This window comes from Amblyomma maculatum, chromosome 5 (genome assembly GCF_055883805.1).
Source record: "Amblyomma maculatum isolate TAMU_Amacu chromosome 5, ASM5588380v1, whole genome shotgun sequence".
NCBI lineage: Eukaryota > Metazoa > Arthropoda > Arachnida > Ixodida > Ixodidae > Amblyomma > Amblyomma maculatum.
The window spans coordinates 134,925,211-134,945,842 of NC_139348.1; the positions used below are offsets into that span (position 1 = coordinate 134,925,211).

At 42.6% G+C, this 20,632-nt stretch overlaps 1 protein-coding gene across 1 annotated transcript; it reads right to left on the reverse strand.

Annotated features, from left to right (window-relative positions):
- Positions 1-343: 343 nt before the first annotated feature.
- LOC146189635 (organic solute transporter subunit alpha) lies at positions 344-20,612 on the reverse strand. The gene is made up of 8 exons (XM_084604397.1): positions 20,427-20,612; positions 19,594-19,703; positions 13,635-13,786; positions 13,404-13,477; positions 12,522-12,680; positions 9,828-9,939; positions 6,841-7,096; positions 344-6,487 (listed from the first exon to the last, which is right to left on the reverse strand). Exons 2-8 carry the CDS (start codon positions 19,661-19,663, stop codon positions 6,216-6,218), a joined length of 1,095 nt encoding a protein of 364 aa, XP_084460523.1. The 5' UTR covers positions 19,664-19,703; positions 20,427-20,612; the 3' UTR covers positions 344-6,215.
- Positions 20,613-20,632: the final 20 nt, after the last annotated feature.

Sequence of the window (20,632 nt, forward strand, 5' to 3'; positions counted from 1 at the left end):
GGAAGACATGATATGTTGACGCCGATAAGACCTGCATTTTGTGGCAGAGGCACTTTTCACAAGTGATGACGTTGTTAGAAACAGAAAGCAACATCAAGCCTTTCCCTGAAAAGCTCTTCTGTGCTATGGTCTAGCAATGGGGCCTTTCTACCAGTGCAATGCAGCTGTGCAGTTGTAAGATGACGAACAAACCAGGCATACAGAGGGCTTGCACTTGTACACCTCTCTGAAGAGCACATCAAATTTACCAAACCACATTAGGCCGGTTCTAATTGAACACTTCATTTTTGTCAAGCTGCAAGCCTCAATGTGTCAAAACTTTTATTGCCTGTGGTTGCAGCTCCACCTTTTTTTTTTTTAAGCCTTTACATTTGTTTTGATGTGGGTAGAAGAAGTTAAGAGGAGCTCTGCCAGCAGAACAGTTTGGAGGAATCAGCGGAGACAGCCCATTACATACGCACTTCTCACTTCTAAAAAGACTTTCAACAACTAATGCCCGGTGCTGAAATTAGCGGTAGTTGGGAAGATAAAATGAAAGTAGCAGTTTAAAGTGGCATATGTTATATCTGAATTGTTCTCAGTGCATATGAAAGAGCTGTTCTCAAAAATTTGATCAGCCAACGTAATGCCAGTTAATTAGCCCAATAAAATTATAGTAATAAGCCCACAGATTGTGTGCTGTATATGCTACAAAGCTCAGGTGAAAACCAACACAAAAATTATATGTTACAATAATACAAAAGACATCCAGCAATTCACACAAAGACATGGGATTTTTTTAAATGGTAAACTTTATTACCAGAATAGTTACACTTGCCACCGACAGGTGGCACCATAATCAGCTGTACAAGCTTTGGATGTGTGGATGAATGTTAGGAGGGCCTTTTTTGAAACAAGGTGGATTTATATATCTCTAACCAGTCTGTGCATCTAGATGTTCTGACCTCTTTCGAACACAAAATCTATTGACTTCCATTAGTAAAGATTAGTTGGAAGATTAGTTGCTTAAAAGCATGGTAGTAGCTACTGACACAACTACTCAGCAGAAAGCAGAAACTTCCAATGAAACCACAGTTATACCTGTGAGTGGCAAGTGCAACTATTTTTGTAATAAATTTTTAATAACAAAAGAATCCCATGCCTACCCGTGCATTTCTGTGGGAACTGCATCATGGTACTCTCTGTACTTTTTAAATGATTGAAATTTTACTCTTTCTGTTATATTTGGATGACATTTTTCAATGCTGGTGGCCATTATGCACATATAGAAGGCCAATGCAAAAGAGACGAAAGGGCCAAAGAAAGGGAAGACGACACGAGCACTGTGTAACAATCTGTCGTCTTCTCTTTCCTTGGTCCTTTGTCTCTTTTGCGCTCGACCTCAATATGCACTACTTCAAACTTGCCCAGTACCACGTGCGCTTATGCATGCTCGCCATCATAGTAACCGCCAACAAGTGAAGACCACAGCACCTCTGCCACAGAACACATGATGCAATCGGTACCAAAAGACACCATTCCATCAGTCAACCCTGATAGATCAACGCAGTGGCTAAACGCGCCACCTACAGATGTCGCCACGGGACATAACAAGGTTAGGATTTGAACTTGGGAGGAAAAAGGTCTTTGTGTATGCTGTGAAAGTGAAAAGACGTGCTCGAAAACTTTGAAGAAAGACTTTGGGAATGACCTCAATGCGGCCAAGGAAAGACGATGAGCAGAGGGGAAAGTCTGTCTGGGAAGAGGTCCCACCACAAGTAAGGTGGCTCCATCCGCACTCATTGGCTGATGCCCCACCATCACGGTCGCACACTATCTGCTCAGTTCGACCTCTAGCCTACTGGATTAACCAAAACCATGCATTGATACTGTACATGCAATACTCGACAGAGCAGTGCACAGAGTTTTTGGAATCTAGGCTGCAGTTCCATGCCTGCACTCTCGGTGACCAGCTCCCCAGTAGAGTATCGATTATTACAGAAGGCTCGATACACTTGGCAACAGTATTAGCGACTCTGTCATCTGTTTTCACAGAATGTCCTGATGTAATACTGCTCCACATGTTGATTGCAGACATGCTTGCCTTATGTAGCAATTACAAGAACAAAAAGTTGTATGAGTTGTCTGATTCCGTTATGAAGCTGCACGACACAAAACAGAGATGAAGGTGATAAACGAGGTAGACATCACGAGCACCATCCTTCCTCGGTGTCCAGGTGCAGTGGTGTCGATTTGATTTTTCGCCTTTGCACTGTTATAAAATACAATCGAGACAAACATTGTTTCCCAAAAAAGAATTTGCACTTCACACAACAGCAAAATTTCATTTCACATGGCCTCGAAATTGAACAAATTCCACCTAATGCCCTTAGAAACCACTCACAGTTAGCTTGTGCATGCCTTTTGTAATAAACCAAAGCAGGCCTTAAGAGGATTGTAAAGTAAAACAACTCTTGTGTTTGTTTTTTCTTAAGGGATAGGTTCGTACATCACAGGGAGAAAAATAGACTCGGGTAACTTTCTCTCGATGAAGGAGCCTTTACATACAGCACTGCTATCATGAAATGTTACTTTGAGGTCTCAGGTTTGTGGTTACGATTACATTCTCACAAGGTTGATGCGAAACAAAATGCAGCAAGCGTCTAAGTCAATGTGCAATGATGAGACTCGTTATGTGAAATGTGTCACGATTATTGCCTGTACCCCTGCCCAACTGATCATTTGAACAAGATCTCATGTTTTACGACCACACTAACACAACCCAAGGGTATGCATCTACAGAAGCCCTGTGGACCTGCAAAAATATCTCGTTTATGCAGCAGATACGTTGAAAGTGGATATAATCTTTGTGAACTGTGTTCAGAAGATAAACATTTCCTAGAGATCTCTTTATCGGTTAGTGAATAACTATACTGCACTCTTAGGACTCAAGTGCCTATAGCTTCTCGAGCACGTTAAAAGGCTATGAAGCAGCATTTTCAACATTGTACTACAAGGAAGGAAGGTGATTGCCTTGATACCTACACTTAAGAGTGTGTGTACTGATTGTTCACTAGTTGTTGGTGCTTACAGGTGCAGGGGAGGAGAGAGGTTAGTGGGTTCGAAGGCAGCTAGAGCTGATCAAGGGAAACTGTTAGTATTGTCAGAGGAAATTTGTTAGATAAGGTGTACGTATCACGATCTAAACCACTGCCATTAGTTCTACCACTTAGTTATAGCAAAATGTACCATGTAGTGTAGAGCCATGTTCGCAGTTCAGAATACTGTGCACTGCAGTTCCCACACATTGTTTCCTACTACCTAACTGTAACAGCCTGTCGTATCCCAGGATACACCCGGACTCGGCGGCTGCTTCAAGCTATGCTTCTGCTTCATTTTGACCCTACACGCGCGCTACACTGACAACCCAACAGAGGTGGCACGTAGAAATGCTCACTCCCCCTTCAATGTTTTCACAGACATTGTCTTGGAAGCATTTAAAGCATAATAGCTCACCCGGGACTACAATACTTCCCTTCAATGACTCATGAGCTGGACGTTTTTGCTTTGCAAACTCAGGTCGCCAATCGGTGGCTGCGTCCCAAGAAAAGAGGTGTCGGGAATTTGTACATCTAAAGGCCTTTTCTAACCTTGCATCGGTAACTTTGAGCTCTCCTTAGCTTAAGCCTACAGAATAATCTTGTGGAACTTCCAAGAAGTCATTTACATGCTTGACAACCGCAACATGCAGAAATTTTGCAAGAGATACAGCAGATGCAGCGCAACAACTATTGAAAAATTCTCAGATCCTTTTAGCCATGCCACCAGCTCTTTTCAAACACAATAAAAAAATCAATAAGACTGGCAAAGCCGCTGTTTATCCCTGCCAATATATGCATTCTTGTTGAATTTTATAATGCCTGCGAAATGGCCATCAAAATACACTTTGCCACTTTCAAAACTAATTTTCATGAAGCGATTACACCTTGTTTACTGCGAATATCTCTTCAGATCAATAACGCCAGTGGTAATGCTTCCAAACGCGGTGCTGCACCAGGAAACAGTGCAGCATAGTTCTGGTGCCATATTTCAGTGGGAAAGGCTGTATCTACAAATGAAGAAATTTTTGCATCCCATAACTGCTGGTTTGCGTACGGCAAGAAAATTTTCTCTTCTCAACATGTCACCTGGCTTGATGCAACAGGTTCACGCATTGCCGCAAGTCCGACATGGGCTAGCGCAATGTGCGAAATTGAATCCGAGCAATGCTTACGGAGGAGTTTATTAACTTAGTTTGCACGCATTTTGCATGCGTGCTGATTCAGCTCAAAGCCAACAACAAATTCACAATGGGTACGCATGAAAATTGTTCACGCCTCAAGTATTTGTTTACGTCCTTTAAGACTGGACGTGATAGCTACTATTTACCACCTTTGGCAGCCAGAAATGCAAAAACCTAACAACCAAAATTCAGAATATAATTACAATGGCAATTTATTTAGTTGTTTTCCCGCAAGTCTAATCTCAGGTTTCTTACAAGTATGAAAGCTTCGGTGAGTAGGTAGTTGTTTGTACTTACAAACAGTCAAAACCAGATACTATGCAAGAAGAGACATACACATCAGCGCTGACTTATACCTATGCCTTTACTTCTCAAAAAACCATCTAAATAGTTATGTAGCACAATAAATACAAAAAAGGCGCGAAAATTCAGAAGCAATTAGAAGCTGACAGACTTCAGGTTTTTGACATATCTCACTAAATGAAAAACATTATTGAGAGATATTACTTAACCTACTCGTGTGTTTGTTCACCACCCGTCTGTCATCAATAGACAAGAAAATCATGCTTCTTGTTTAAGCCTGTTATTTTTACATTATTTTTCTGTTCGCTATGTTCTCTGGCTTTCTGAGAGGCCTTTCGTGCAATAAACAGACAACTGCAAATCAATGCTTGAGCATATGCCTTTTCTTGCTTTTCATGTCTGGCTGTTGTTGGAAGCATTTATTCCTTACCTAACGATAATATTAAGCATTCGACCCCCTCCCCTCAAGAAAGCTTACTTCAAATTTACCAGTGCTCGTCAAATCGAAGGAAAGCCATATAATGAAGACATTTTCTAAATAAAAGAAAAAAATAGGACACTAAGAAGAAACACAAAGTTTTTTTTATTATGTCTATTCACCTATTGGCCCAACTATCTACACTACAAAGAAAGCAACCGTGAAAGCTTTCTACAGTGACTCTTGATTTATGCTTTTACGCAGTACGTCTTCCTTAAGGACTTTGTCACACCTCATGAGAACCTTGGCCTTTTATTTGCACTGTTCATGAGTATCCTGCATCTCAGACTGCAAATAAATAAATAAATAAATAAATAAATAAATAAATAAATAAATAAATAAATAAATAAATATTAGTAAATATAAACTCAAAACTTGCAAATCTGATCTGCCTGTGGTCAGATTATATTCTAGCTCGATCATGTTCTAGAAGATGGCCATCTGAGCTGACAGCCCAAATTTGGTTCCAAAGCTCGGGCAGCTGTATGAGTGATGGGTGGCCTACAAATCTAAAACAAACTATCGAAGATTCCGTGCTAGCACTGCATGGATTCTCTTCAGTAAATCCACTTCCCCAGTTACCTAAACAGGCATTTGTTCATGAATAAAACGGCAATAATTAAGGAAACTTCAGAACCTGACTATAGGCACTTGTAACAAAATATGCATCACTGCTTGGCTCTGCATATGTCTGTGAAGTATTGTTTGTTCGTGCAAGCCATCAGAATCTGTGCACGCTGCATTTATCCCAAACTGCTTACTTTCATGAAGCTTTTAAAGTAAAAGATCAAATTTGGTTTCTTGGCATTTCTGCCTCTACCATTCAAGAGTTACTTTCCTGGAAACCCGCAATTTCAGTTGATAAATCGCTGCTGCCATTTACCAGATGGCCCGCATATACGCACATAGAACAGTGCGAGTGCATTCTTCATGTTGTGTGTTCAATTTTGTTGGCCTGCTTGACATTGTGCTGGCCTGCTCCAACATGCTCAACACTATTCCAGCCCGTTCGCGTTACTATTGCAGCGAATTCAGCATTACGTCAGCCTACTTAACAGTGCAGTGGCCTGCTTGATGCTGCACTGGCCGCCTTTCGGGGCCTGCTTGACGCTACGCTGGCCGTCTTTCGGCACGCTTTGTCCCGTCCAGTCACTGGCTGCGTATTGGTGGGCATCAGTAGGTGAAAGCAGCCAGATACCGGCTACTGGCCTGGTGCGCACTGGGCTCTGGTCGCGGCGGGGAAACGGTCGATGACCGCGGGTGGCTGTTGGCGTGGGTCGCAGCCACTGTCGTGGATGATGCTGTTGCTGCTGCCGAAGCTCTAGAGCGTGCGCTGGCTGGCGAGTGTGGCAGCAACGTCGAGTTGGGCTGTGGGTGCAGGAAGAAGTAGCGGGACACGGTGGACACCATGAACCCCTGGCCCATCAGCATGGCGCTGCTCAGGTCTGCAACAGAGGTGACATGCCGTTGAAGTGTTCACAAACGACACTGCCTTGGTGGCTCTTCCTGGCTATGCTGACGCTTGTCCACAGGGGACAAATTGGAGTTTGCTGTGACGATAGATTACTTTTTTACAATGACAAAGGATACTTTCAGTGGAAGCAAAGCTTTTATAAGCTAAAAATACAAAATCAAAATGAAAAGCAGGTGCTACCACCACTAGACACAGCTGTGGCCCGGTCAAGATAGTTATTTTTTCAGCAGGGCTCCACTGCCAATGATCTTTAAACAATGAATGCGGATGAGGGAAAAAGTTGGGTGGAGTTGTCCTTACTCGACAGTTTCAAGATGCACTTACAAACTCCCGTGACCATGGAGGCGACGGGTGGCACGCAGGGCAGGTGTCCTGTGAGGCCGGCAGCCTTGAAGGCCACCAGCTGTAGCCGCGTCAGGGTGAAGTGGAGGTGGAGCACAGTGAACTTCCGCCGCAGCAGCAGCTGCGGTGGCAGCGGGCGCGAAGCCAGCTTGACAAAAATGACAAAGCCGTACGTGCCCAGCAGGAAAGATCCTGCCTGGAGGAGCATCAGGTACGGGGACGCATTGGTCGCTTCCATCTGCAACGAGTAGTCCCACAAGGGAACCACACTGTAGGAACTGTGGCCACGGGCAACACTAGCATGGCAACAAACCTCTTTCATTCTGCATCCTCCGTACGTACCAAGTTTCCTCATCCACCAGGCATATCCGGTGGAAACGACTAAAAAGCTTGCTGCACGTACTTTTCTCACAAATAGCACTATGTGACCAACAACACGTCGAACTGCAGGACATTAATTAGGCTTAGTGCCAGTATCTCCAGGCGTATGGAGGTGCTCGCACAGTCCCCACACACATCAGTCTCAAGTAAGAAGACAACACAGAGGGCGAGAGGTGTGTCCAAAGATGGCTCACACCTGCTCATCTGCTTTGGCTGGATAAAGCCGACACTGCTTTTACCTATTGCTTGACAGTAAGCTTACACTTTCATTGTAAAAACAAAGATAAAGAAATGATAAGCTTGTTAAATATAAGCTGACGGCTTCCTTTATATGTCTGCAACTGTAAAAAAAATTTTTGCAGAAAAATCGCAAGGAAGCATAGCTGGCCTGGCCTGGCACACTCAGCTTGACCGGCAGCTGCTAGAGGAATTTTCTACGGGAAGAATGTCCGCTGTGCTTGCTTGTCACACATATAGGCTAATTAGAACAGGTGCTGGAAGAGAATCATAATGCCCAGGGCTGTAGCCAGAAGGAAGGGCAGGTGAAACCATACCTATATAATGTAAGAGCGCAGGCAGCTAACACTGGTGCGCCTTCTCTAATCTCGTGCCACAGCTATGGCACATTCTTCTTTCTCCTGACACACTATGTCCAAGTATGCTGCACTAACATGCCTAGCTGGCTTCCTCTTCTACTTCTGTACTGGGAGGAATATTGCAAGGCTAGTCTCAAGTGCAGTGGGCAGAGAAGTTCCAAAGGCGTGCGCTTAGGAACAAGCTTACTGTAACACTGCTTCGAGAGTCACGATTCATTTCATGAATTATACACAACGCCTCATACAGTAAAATACCACTTGAACGAACGTCACTTAAACGAAGTATTAAGTTGTACGAACTTTATTAATTTCCCCCGCCGAAGCTCCATTGAACGCTATGCAAACGCCCTTCATTTTAACGAAATTCACTTGTTGCTCATTTCAGTTCTACGAACATTTTCTATAACGTCATCCTGTTTTTCCCACGTCATACTTAGTATTTCAATCAGAACAACGTGCACTTTTTGCTGAATATTTTGAGAAACATATTTTATTAGCGCGTGACGAAAGCTGGCCGTCATGTAGCTCTAAGCTTAACTGGCTATCTAAACAAGCTTGTATCCAGCGGAATCACAGCTATCTTTGCATGCTTAAATGAATCCACAGTCATAGCTACCCATAGCCACAACTTCAGCCCTACAAAGCTGCTTAGCTCCAAGAAAGGCGTACGCATACATGCTGGTTAATTGTGATGTGCAGAAGGAATGATCTGGTTCGAAGAAATGAATGGCTTTGCTGCTCAGCAGACCGCTGCGCCTGACGAGGTTCACGGCAGCTTGCACACAGTGACTGAGGCCAAGACCACTGCAGTCCTAAGTTCAAAAGTGCGGCACAATTTCAGTTCAGCGAACTTTCACTTTAACAAACATTTTCCTAAGGTCCCTTGAAGTTCGTTCAAGTGAAGTTTCACTGTACTTTGAAGCATTCCAGGCAAGTGACCTACAATGCTGCACCAAAATACTTTTTTTTTTCCTGCACACCTACGTCTTGCAAACCTTCACTGCTAACCATACACACGGCGTTTTTTTTTTTTTTTTTTTTTTAACGACACAATTACTGCCATGACAAAAAGTACAGAATTGATGCAGTGCATTCTCGTACCATGTCTTATTCCCCAGCGTTGCCAGTCTTTCAATGCTGATGTTTTCTTGTAGGTGCCGATGGGGGCAACATACCTGAAGCCCAACCTGCAGAACCACTGACGAGCTCAAAGTGTCAAAGTGACGAGCACTGCAAAGTGTCCTTGTTTTGTGGGTCGTGCTCTAGTCCACATTATGCTTGCATCACCGCATCATAACCCTCACACTGGTGCTTAAACACTTTGCAGCACGTGCAAGAGAGATAACAAAAAAACTGGAACTCTCTAAAACACAGTGAAAACTATTGGAGCTCGAATTATTGAAATTGGTGACTTCCATTTTAAGGTGAAAGCCTTTAATGGCTCACACAGTCAGCGTCTGTCCGGTCACACTATAGCTATCAATCAAATGACGTCATCACGTAATGAATAAAAATCCTGTCTGCACCGGGAATTGAACCTCCATCCCTTGGATCCCAGCTGAGCGCTTTAACCAACTGCACCAAGCCTGGTTCGTGAAACGCACATCACAATTCTCGTTGTCTACTATCAGGATGATAGTAGCAATGACAAAGACGCTGCAATTAGTGATAATGACAATGATGAGAGTAGCAACGATAATGACGGTGCATTTGGTTGATAATGATAATGAAAACAAATGTGATGCACCCTGTGCAGCAGCAGCACTCAGGCTTTCGCATTTCTGCAGTGTAGATTCCACAGTTCTCCCGAAATTTTCTGTGTCAAGTGTTCTGTAGTAGGTCTGACTGGCAGTACACAATGTGGCCTAAAAAGGAAGTGCACGCTAACACTATTGTTCGATCGGAACAGAAACTATCAGTGCCAACTGTGTGGATGAGCACGGTGAATCATGCAATTGCGACTTGTCATTTTGTGCAGAGGACTGCACGCACCTTGTCCCCTTCATGGATGCCTGTAAGTGTGCAGACGAAGATGATGGTGACGAGAATCAGGGGGATGAAAAACAGCTGGTAGACAACCACCCGCAGGACAGCATACCTCCGCCTGCAAGAAAAAAAGCCAAGTAACACTGAATCCAGTGATCAGTCTCAATCTGTGCTCCTCAGTGTTGCAACTTGCACACAGCTCTCATTCATGCACTTATTTTATATGCTGCGCATTTTTAACTTACTACTAATCTGCATCCTTGCCTGAGAAGTCTTACTGATGCCCTCAGAGGTAATGTCAACTCTGCATGCGTTACTGAAAGCATGACTTGCTTTATGAGCTCTCAAGATTATATTAAAATTCTATTAATTCTATTAAGATTCTAGTAAAATGTAGACATGGGCATATACATCAGATAACACAGACGCTGCTGTTGTGCCCCCTTCAAAGTGGAGCTAAAAGAAGACTGGAAACTATCACAAGGCACCTTTCATATGAGTATTTTCTCCAAAATCTGCTGTGCTCAAGCGGGTCACATATTCAGCATTTGTTGCCTGCAAGGCTGCTGAATCCACAAGGACCATAAGTGCCTAAATTTTGAAAACTAAACTGCACTATGCTGAAAGTTCGCGTTCATTTTGCAATGGCTGAAAGAGCATGTTTGGTTAGAGAACATATGGTCAAACTTTTAAAGTGATGCAAAGTTGAAAATAAAATAATAATCGATGGCAGCAGCTTGAAAATAAGGGTGACACTAGGGGGGCATTGGATGAGAATGTTAATTTGCACTACTAATTTATTCAAAACACTTTTGCGTCATTTCTCAAAGCTTTATAAATTGGTTACTCAATGCCACCTTGCAGCATCGAGCACTGCCATTCATTTAGATGAGAATCTCAAGGTATAGCCTTACTCCAAAAACTTGGTTTTCTTTTGATATCAGGATTGATGATATGGCACACTGATTCTCGTCATGGCATGGTAGTCACAAAAGGGATAGTAGTGCATAAGGGTGGCATGCATTAAAAAGTAACAGTCCAAGATGCGCAGCATCAATTGCATTTTAAATAGCGAAACTTCAAGGACAAAGAGAAGATACCACATAGATATTGACTATCTATTAATGCCGCCTTTTTTGTCTCATAAGCAACATGTAACTTGAAAGAAATATGGGGAATTAAGAAGAAAATGAGAACTGAATAAAAAAAATTAATGAAATGTGCATAGCAAAGGAGAATTTAAAAAAATTAAAAATAGCTTTTCCAGGGAGTTTACCGTCTGGGTACTTAAGTTTCCTTTTGCAATTTCATGACTTTCGCGCATCTCTCTCGCGCATGTATCATGACTGTTCAAGAGATTTTCATCGACTTGAAAGTGGGGAGATAGCCATGTGTGTTCACCATAAGTGCTGACCTTGCTTCAGGAGCCCATTAGGACGTCTGCCCATTCGACAGATGTAGCGGCATGCATAGCATACTGAGATAGCTGAAGAGTGCATTGCTACTGCTTAATATACACTCCGTATCCGTTACATAACATTGTCTCAACAGTGTGCACTTTAAGCCTGTCAACCTAAGAGCCTCACGTTTCATCACAACATATGTGGCTGTTCCGAGATCCCGAAAAAACAGTCGACTGAAAATTCGGACGCCTCGTTCTTCGAACATGCTTGATTACTCGAACGTTTTCGCGGCACTGCGACGAGCTCCACACAACCAATGCATATGAGCTCCCGAAATTTTGAACACATTGAGACTGAATGCTCGATTTTTCGGACTTCATTCGCGTTCAACACGACGCCACAGCAAGCAGCCAAGCATCCATATAACATATTGTAGAACGTCATTAACCCAGGCTTCAAGGGGGTCAAAAATGTTATCATATAAAGCAAATTTTAAGCTCAAAATTTTAAGCCCTTTATGTATTACGACGCAGTAGCCACACAAATGGCGGCAGTACAGCCATCGAATGCCGATTGCCGCCCGCTGTTTGTGTAAACAATGCGCGGCGAGACCGTCAAACATCAGTTTGGGCTACTGACCTCTTCCTCCACCATAGTGGCAATCAGATAAATTGGTTTTTTGGAATGCCCGAATTTTCGGACGTCGACTAGCTGATGCATGCACAGTTGCTAAGTCAGGATTCATACAGCAAGATGCAATGATAATAGTGCAGAAAGTGCGGGACAAACAGGGCACAAGTGAGTTTGTCTTGTGCTTTGTAAGTCCATGTTGTTGAACTAAGTGAAGCAATAGCTTGCTCAATTGTTTATTTCTGACATGCAGGCAGAATTGCAAAATGTTAAGACTGGTGAACAAGCGTTGATTCACTATACAAGGAACTAGAGTACCTAGATGGTCGACTCCTCTGGTTACTCTTTTGAAAGACTTTCTTCTTTTTCCCTTAGCTCTTCCTCACTGTGTACCTTTCATTCATTTCCCTATTCTTTATTTTCTTACATCTTGTCATTTTCTAAATGTATATATTATTTTTAGAAGAAAACGACATTAGTTGACAGTTAGCCTGCTTATGCCAAGTCTTCTCTTTTGTCCCTGTATCTGCATTGTTTGTATTCTGCTAACAATAGGCAAATTTTGTGTCAATATTGGGCCAACGTTGCACCAACTAGACATGACTGGCCCAACCGGAGGTATGAACGTAGCTTGCAAAAAGCAGCAGTATGGGGGAGGGGGGCTTACTTAGAGAAGGAAGGCGTCGGGCAGCACCACAGCACACAGCAAATGGGGGGACCCCTGAGTGGCATCTGCTCATTGATGAGCCTCTGGACAAGCTGCTCCGAGCCCCCCGCGTAGCAGCCAATCAGCTCAAAGTACATCACGAGCGAAAATGGAAGATACCTGCATGACAACACAAACAATGCCACTGGTGCAGTGTGCACAAAGCCCCACCTCTTGTGACACGGGGCAGAACTGGGACACAAGACACAAAAGCACAGATTGTGCAATGCACATGGTACACTGATGAAGACAAAAAAAGGGACAGAGCAGATGCTAGCACTCTGGAGTTTTGAGAGAGACGAAGCACTGTGTTTGTCCAGACAGTGCTCATTGCGTAGCCTCCTTGCTCCTTGTGTGTTATTTTTTTTCCCATTATGTATCTTTATCAACTCCTGCAACTAGTTTTACGTGCCACTGCAGTCACAATCTGAAACTAGGGCGTATCCTGAACTGCAGTATGCCACGCGATGTAGCAGGTTTTCCCTACGTAGACATGAGAGTCAGCCCGGAGGTCTCAATTATGAAATGTATGAAATGGGTACATACGAACAACGTGACTAAATGCAGATGAAATGAAGACCAGTTGAATATTCCAATTTCCCTTCAAATTCGCAAACTGCAAACTGTTTTGAATGATTGCAGAGCTACGAGAGAAACATTCGGCAGACTAGAGGCCGTGGAATCGCACCTATGCTCATCTGCTTTGACTGCGCTATTTATAATGTTTTTGCAGCCGAGCCACGGACAAGAATCAGCATTGAGGCATCTAACTGATGAGCCTCTTTGTTGATATGTTTTGTGTCCCATTCAAGCGTGTCACTGTCATGGCATTTGTGCACTTACAGCATGATAATAGAAGAAGTGGCATCGTGCACCCGGGGGAACACGGTGGCCACTAAGGCACAGACCGAAGTTACCTTCACGAAGAGGCCAGCATGTCAGAGAGTGAGGAAGCGTAGAAGGGAAGAGAGAGAGAGACGCACACAAAGAATGGTGTTAGTCTGGGAACATGCAAAGGGTTTCATCACAGCCCATCATCGTTTCGCATTTTGCTGCGTAAAAGGTTGTACGTACGGGAAACACGGAGAGGGCGAGCGAGCTGTAGAGCAGCGGCCGCCGGGGCCAACAGGCGCTGAGGTAGTGGCATTCGTGCACAAACACGGCCACTGTCGTCAGCACCATGAGGCTCTCGATGGCCGCCAGGAACAGACCCCAGTTGCCCAGCACTGCCAATGTCGGACACAAACATAAACATCCAAAAGAAGAGCTATGGAGGACATGTCTGGGACATGCCAGGACGTCTTATAACAGGTTTTGCAGAACCTCATGACGCTGCCTTATCTCTGCAGTATTTTTTTATACTTATGAATGAAGTGCTATGAACTCATATTTTGCCTCCTTTACAGTATGCGCTTACACCACCAGTCATAGCAAGCCTCGAATAATGAACTAGCTGTCAGCACTGCTAATCCCTCTCTTCAAGCTTGTGACAAAAAAAAAAAAAAAAAGCAAATGGCACTGGGTGATTTCATATAAAAAAAAAAAAACACTTCTATGTAATCTTGAATTGTTTAGATTTATGCACATATTCAACAGTACAGAAATTAAATTTCTTGTTCTGAAAGCACGATTATATTACAGAAAAAATAATATGAAACAATGAAATCCTCTGGAGCAAAAGCAGCACTTTATGCACAATCACTTAACACCTTAGCAATTCAAAGAGTGACAAGAAACAACTCTTACAAATGTGCATATTCCCTTCGAGAAAACAATGGAAATGTAACTACAGCATGTTTCTGTGCTGCATGGGACATTAAATCATCTAAGACAGTTCTAGAGGGTAAATTAATTTTGGAAAAAAGCGACAGTGAGGACAAATATAAGCTGAACTGCATCGGTAGGTTACAGTGTTCTAATGACAAGGACGCACCTTTCAGTGATGACAAGCTGTTTTAAAGACAGAAGTAAAATGATGAAACTTGGGTACTGTCAGGGCCCACAGGCCATAACAGTTGGGAAGTCAAAAAGTGACAGTCCTAAGGTCCCCCTTTTGGCTGCTCATGGATGGTGGCACCATCCCCAAACTATAACTAGCAAAAAAAAAAAATAAAAAATATCGCTTACTGTCGCCTTTATCTTTCGACAAGCATTTTTCTTTTTGCTGCATTTACCTATTTATATCTCTGACTGTTGTAGCTATGAATTTTCTACATATTGCATCTTTTCAACTGATTTTGTTGCCGGGTGACTGTGAATTTTCCAACCTCAGAGGTAGCAACTTGGACACAGTTTACTTTAGTCACTACAGATATCTGCACAGTTCATAAACCAATTTTTGGCCCACTCGGACCACCCTTTCCTTATGCTAGGATTCTGTGGGAAGTTTCCCGACTGATAAGACTTGACAACTCTAGATATTGCCTTTTTTGTAAGTAAACTACAGTGCTCCAAAATCGACAGTTTCTGCGTGCAGATCCATGAGGCATTCAGTTCCAAACAGGCAACACAAAACTCTTCGAGTCTTTCTCTGTAGCATATGTGATGAATTGTCATCAAGTGAGGCAAAAAAAATTAAGTAATTTTTATAATTCAATATTCATTTTTCTTTCACATGCAGACAAGCATCAACGCAGCCACAAGCAGCCACAGACTCACTTTTTACCACCCCCCCCCCCCCCCCTAAAAAAAGGAAAAGCTGGATGGAATTTGTCCTCAGCTCCCCATTGTAGTGATCTTGATTAAATTTCCTAATTACCAGCTACAGGGCGAAATGGAGAGCTGATCAAGTTAACTGGCAAAATATGGGAGAGGCCATTGCCTTGCGATGGGTGTAGTCCAACTGATGATGATGAGTTAAGAGCTTTCCAAGATTTTATGGCATCAGCTAATAGACCTTTATAAAACAAGTGAGCGCGAATTTGGTTAGTATATCACAAAGATAAGCAATAAAAAGAAAAAAAACAGACTGGGAACTGTAAGCTTGAGAAAAAGTGACATTGTCAAAGTCAACATCACAAAACCAACATTCTTAATTTTCTCAACAATTTCTTGTAAAAACTGATTTAAAATGATGCAAAAATAATAATAAGAAAAGTGCTATGGCTTTCACAGACAAGAATGCTAGCAATGGCCAAATTTCGAGCTTACAGTAATTAGAGGTCTACTTTAGTGCAAGAAAAAAGAAGGCTTGTGAGAAAAAAATACGTATATGCACGACACTGCCTCTTTGAAACTTCCCCAACTGTAAAAGTACACCTATTCTGATTGGTTAACTGAAAACTGCGCTATCATGAGTTACTACGTCTTGTAAATTGGGGCAAGTTTCTTCAACACTAGCAAGACCCACCAGGGGCTCAAGTTTATCCGTAATAACCAACGACAGCAGAACCAATGACCAAGAAAAACTCCGACTGTGAATACTCCAAAAGGATCATCCAGTTCTTTACCATTAAACAAGGCTGGCCTGATATGGCAATAGTACAGTAAAGAAGCCTATAAAGCTTCCTTTGAGCAACTTGTGTAAGCAACCAGCACACGTTGGTGTCTTAAATGGGAGCCAGAAAGATAACAGAGCTCTGAATGAAAACATTCATCAACTGATGACACAATATGCTTTCAGAAAAAAAAAAAAAAAAGATATATTTGCTACACACTGAAGGAATCCAACTGCAGCTACCAGCACAAAGTGCTGCTGAAGATAAGGCCAGCACATACATTTATGCTAACTATAATTGCCTCGCCCTTCGCATATATATTCATACTGTGCTCAGTATGAGCCTTTATTTACCGCTTTGACAAAAAGAGTACCATATTTCTACGCATATACTTTGCAGCCCTTATCTAAATTTCGTAGTAACAGTTAACAGGGTGCTCTCCAAGTTCATTTTTAAAAGTCAGTTGTTTTTTTTTTTAATGCAGGTTGAGTATATTAAATGGACCAGCCACTGATCGAAACGTATGAAGAAATTCTGTTGGAAATTGACACATCTTTTCTTAAACTGTATAGATTGATCACTCCAAGGAACTTCAATAGTTTTAATATGGCCCTGAAAATCATGTAAAACAGACTAAGTGCTATTGCACAAACCCTGCCACTACCAGTGCATCTCATTGCATTACCACATCACCATAAAATATCATTTATTTACTTAAGTACAAAGCATTTTGTTCTTTTTTCTGCCAGGAGTGCTTGTTATATCTTATTGTAGTTTACGCTTTTCATTACGCCCTTCAATAAGACGCAATGCTCTATTCGGCTCTCCAAAGATGTTTTTTAGCTTTTGTCGCTAGATAGTGCCACAGTACTTTTAATTTCTTTGATAAAGCAGTAACCACAGTCTCCAGATCCTTCATCAATGAGGTATATGTCTATGTCCCACAAGAGCGTAGGGTGTAGAAAATGAGATGAATGGTGGTATACAAAACGTGTCTATTGCTGGAAGGTGAGATTTATACTAACTTTTGGTACGTATATAACTTTTGCTAACATGCGCTAGCTGATCATGGGTTCCAGCAATAGAATACCATAAAAACGGATGCAGGCACCGACTGAATAATTCCCGGTAAAAATGTTTCAAACTGCTTCGAACAAAACTGTCGTGGAATCGAGCACCTTAGACAGCAAGCTCTCGATTACATCAAGAATTTCATACTTAAAGTTCACTGTTTGGGCCCTTTAAAGAGCAGCTGCATCACTTTTCGAGAATTTCACGATATTCAAGGATTCAAATCTGCATAGGCTGTAGGTAATGCATGCAAAGTGTTTTTGCGATAGCATTTAAACTGATGGCGTAATTGACGACTAAACCTCGAGCTTGTCCTCACAGCACTGAAGTTCTCCGGAGAAGCTCGGTGATGATATCACGAACGGTACTATTTCTGATGTTCGTTGCCTTCGCCCACGTGCTGCTGCGCCTTTTCTGACGGTGCTAATCAACATTTCTAGAGCTTTGTTTTCGGCAGCCATGTTTTTATTTCTTCAAACCAAGTGTGTCTATGCAGAAAACATACCGGTACCGTCAATGACGTCATCATGCGTCCCCCACCCGTCGCTGTGCAGTGCGGTGAGGACTGATAGCCGCCGCTGTTTTAATCGCTAATTGCGCCATTGTTTCAAATGCTAACACCAATATATTTTGCATGCTTTAAGTGCAAGCTATAATCATTAAACCGCTTGAAAATCATCGAAATCTAAAACCGGTGTAGCTTCCCTTTAAGGTCTATCCACAATATTCAGCATAACTGATCAGCGAAGTTTGATTAGGCTCTGATTACGGCTATGGTGACAAGAGCTATCTATATTTGTTTTCTATATTCTTTTTAAGGTAAAGAATTAAAAAAGAAATGCATCTTGTTGCGAAATGAGGCAACATGCCAAACACAGTTTTTCCACACTCTAAACAAGAAATGCACTAATTACAGATATTTGCCACTTTTTGCATCACTGCAAATATATTACTTCCACTTTAAAGTTATGGTTTCACCATCATGTGAATTCTCATTAATATTTGCGTTCCTGTAAAGAAAAAATGATTTTGTTATGTGTCAAATATAATATGACTAAATAAATTGAAATTTTTGAATATACAATAGGTGTTCTGACCTGTGGTGCAATTATATGCACTCAATATAATAACACCAAAATAAATAAGTCTGCCGATTCATGTTCAATAAGTATGACACAGTAACAACAGTTTCCCTGTCACAGGACAATCATCAAAGCAACATAACACTCAATAATGCAGCATATGGATAATTAATTTAAACAGTAACCATCACATATACATTATAAAACAACCGTTCTTAAAACCACATAAAGCAGTCTATGAACTCTATATGCATGTAAATGCAAGAGCATTTACTTCTGAACATGTCTTGAAGAATATTGATTTTAATACATTGTCCAGTATATGCATTTGGTTGTGTACAGTTAACATATTCTTTCAATAATTTGCACACAAGTATCCACCAAGCAGTTTACAGCTATTGACCTTAATTGCTCATGTGACGATGCCCAAGTAAATAAAAAATCTCTGCTCATTTAAAATAAGTTGGGCAGCGAACACAGAGCTCTATGATTTCATCAGCATAATTCTCTCCGCCATCACCTGACCCCAGCAGTTTGCACCAAGTGAGTAGCATTCGCATTGTGGCCTCAAAAGACAGTGTTTGTGTTCTACTCATTTCTGTTACTCCAAATGGCAAAGCTTGCCCATGCAGTTTGAATAGGCACAGAGCACATCTTGAATTAAAGTAGAAAGGAAATACATTACCATGTAGGTGGCAACCACATTAATTTGTTAATTATGTGCAGGCCACAGCACCAGAGCAACTATCATTTTTTAATATTGCTGCTTTAACTGTATACATAGCAGTTTATCTTTCAAGATTGGTGTACACTTTCAAATACTACCTCAATCTTGCCAAGGCAGCTGACAGCGGCGTTAAGTAACTTTTTAAGTAACTCTTTTTTTAGACTGACAGATTAGAAGGCAAGTATGCAATTTAAATGGACATGGCGTTCAATGATCACTCCATACTTTTCAGTATAATGACAAAACTCCATTATGCAGACATAGCTTGTCATCGCTGTAGTAAACAATTGTTTCAAACCATTGAGAAAAATTTTTCTTGTTCACTCAGGAATTTACCATGCAATCGCACTTGAAGTGATTCGATTCAGCAAAAATTTTTCTCAGCTAATAGCAAGCGAGCCGTGTTACTAAATGTGCAATACAATATGGCAGACTGACAGCTACATTTCAGTCCGAGCTTAACGCAAATGCGCGACGCGCGGTGCAGGTCGATTTTGGTCGGTCGGTAGCAGCGAGACGGACCGTTCGATTGCGGACCGTGCAAACTTCCTGTGGCTGCCATGAGCTTTTGAACTTTGCCCACCGAAACAAACCGAGAAGCGACATCATGCCGGTCGCATGCTGCACTTATTTAGCACGTGACATCATTCATCTGACGCGCGCACAAGACTCGACTTTCTGATCCCCACCTGACGGAAGTCGCGCAAAAAACTTACCTGCATATGCTTCCGAAGGGGTTGGCGTATAACCTTTTTCCAGTAGCTCTGAGCAATTCAGGGTTTTCATTGTTCGCTGAACTGTGCCGAGGCATCACAACAATTTGGAGCTGAAAAGAGAGAACGAAAGAAAAAAGAATCAAACGTTACAGCGCGGCCAATTGGCGGTTTGCTTCACTGCACTACATCAAGGAATCGCAGCGCAGCATCGTTACCGTGTCCACTAATTAGGCGCGTGAGACTCTCCCTTTTCTTTAGACGTCTGCAGGAATGTGAAAAAGCTACCCTTAAGTACTAGTATCCATAACGTGCGAAAAACAAGACCGGTGACAACCATGCAAGCACGCGCTTGCTAGAACTAGCCGTACGCGTTACAAAACAACACACGGCACACGTACTTACAGTTGAGGTGACTTTACGTAACCTATTGTTGGCGTAAATGCATGAGCGCCGAACTAATATACCGCTACTTTAGCGCACATGCGAGAAGTTCCGCTTTCCTCATTTTTTTTTTTTTTTTTCTTCTTTGCTTCGCACCGATAAATCGCTCGCCGAGACCAGACAGTATTACGTCTACCCGAAAACGCGCCTATGCACTGGCTCCGCGGGCAAGGCCAATAAAATGACTCGATCTACGGCAGATTGCTCAGCCGCAGTGCTCGTTAGTTGTGATATGAAACAGTCCCTACTACGGCGGTGGGGACCAGTTACACGCGTGCAGTGGAAGGAAGCGCGGAAAGAAATTCACATAGTCGAGTACGAGCGATCGCGGCCCAGGCGCCGGAGATTAAAGCCCGCTCATTTGCGCGAGCGGGAAGCGCAGCATACATTACCTGCTCGGCTTGGGTGAAGTGCCGCGGGATAGGGCGACGTGATCATCATCAACTATCGCTCACGGGGTCGGGCCGCAGCATGAGCTCGGCAGCGGCTGTACGCTGCCGCGCCGACATTCACGGACGCAGCCACACAGCTGACCGACTCGCCCAGCCCTCTTGCCCACGGTACTCTTGCCTGCTGCTAGCTGCCGCCAAGCGTGAAA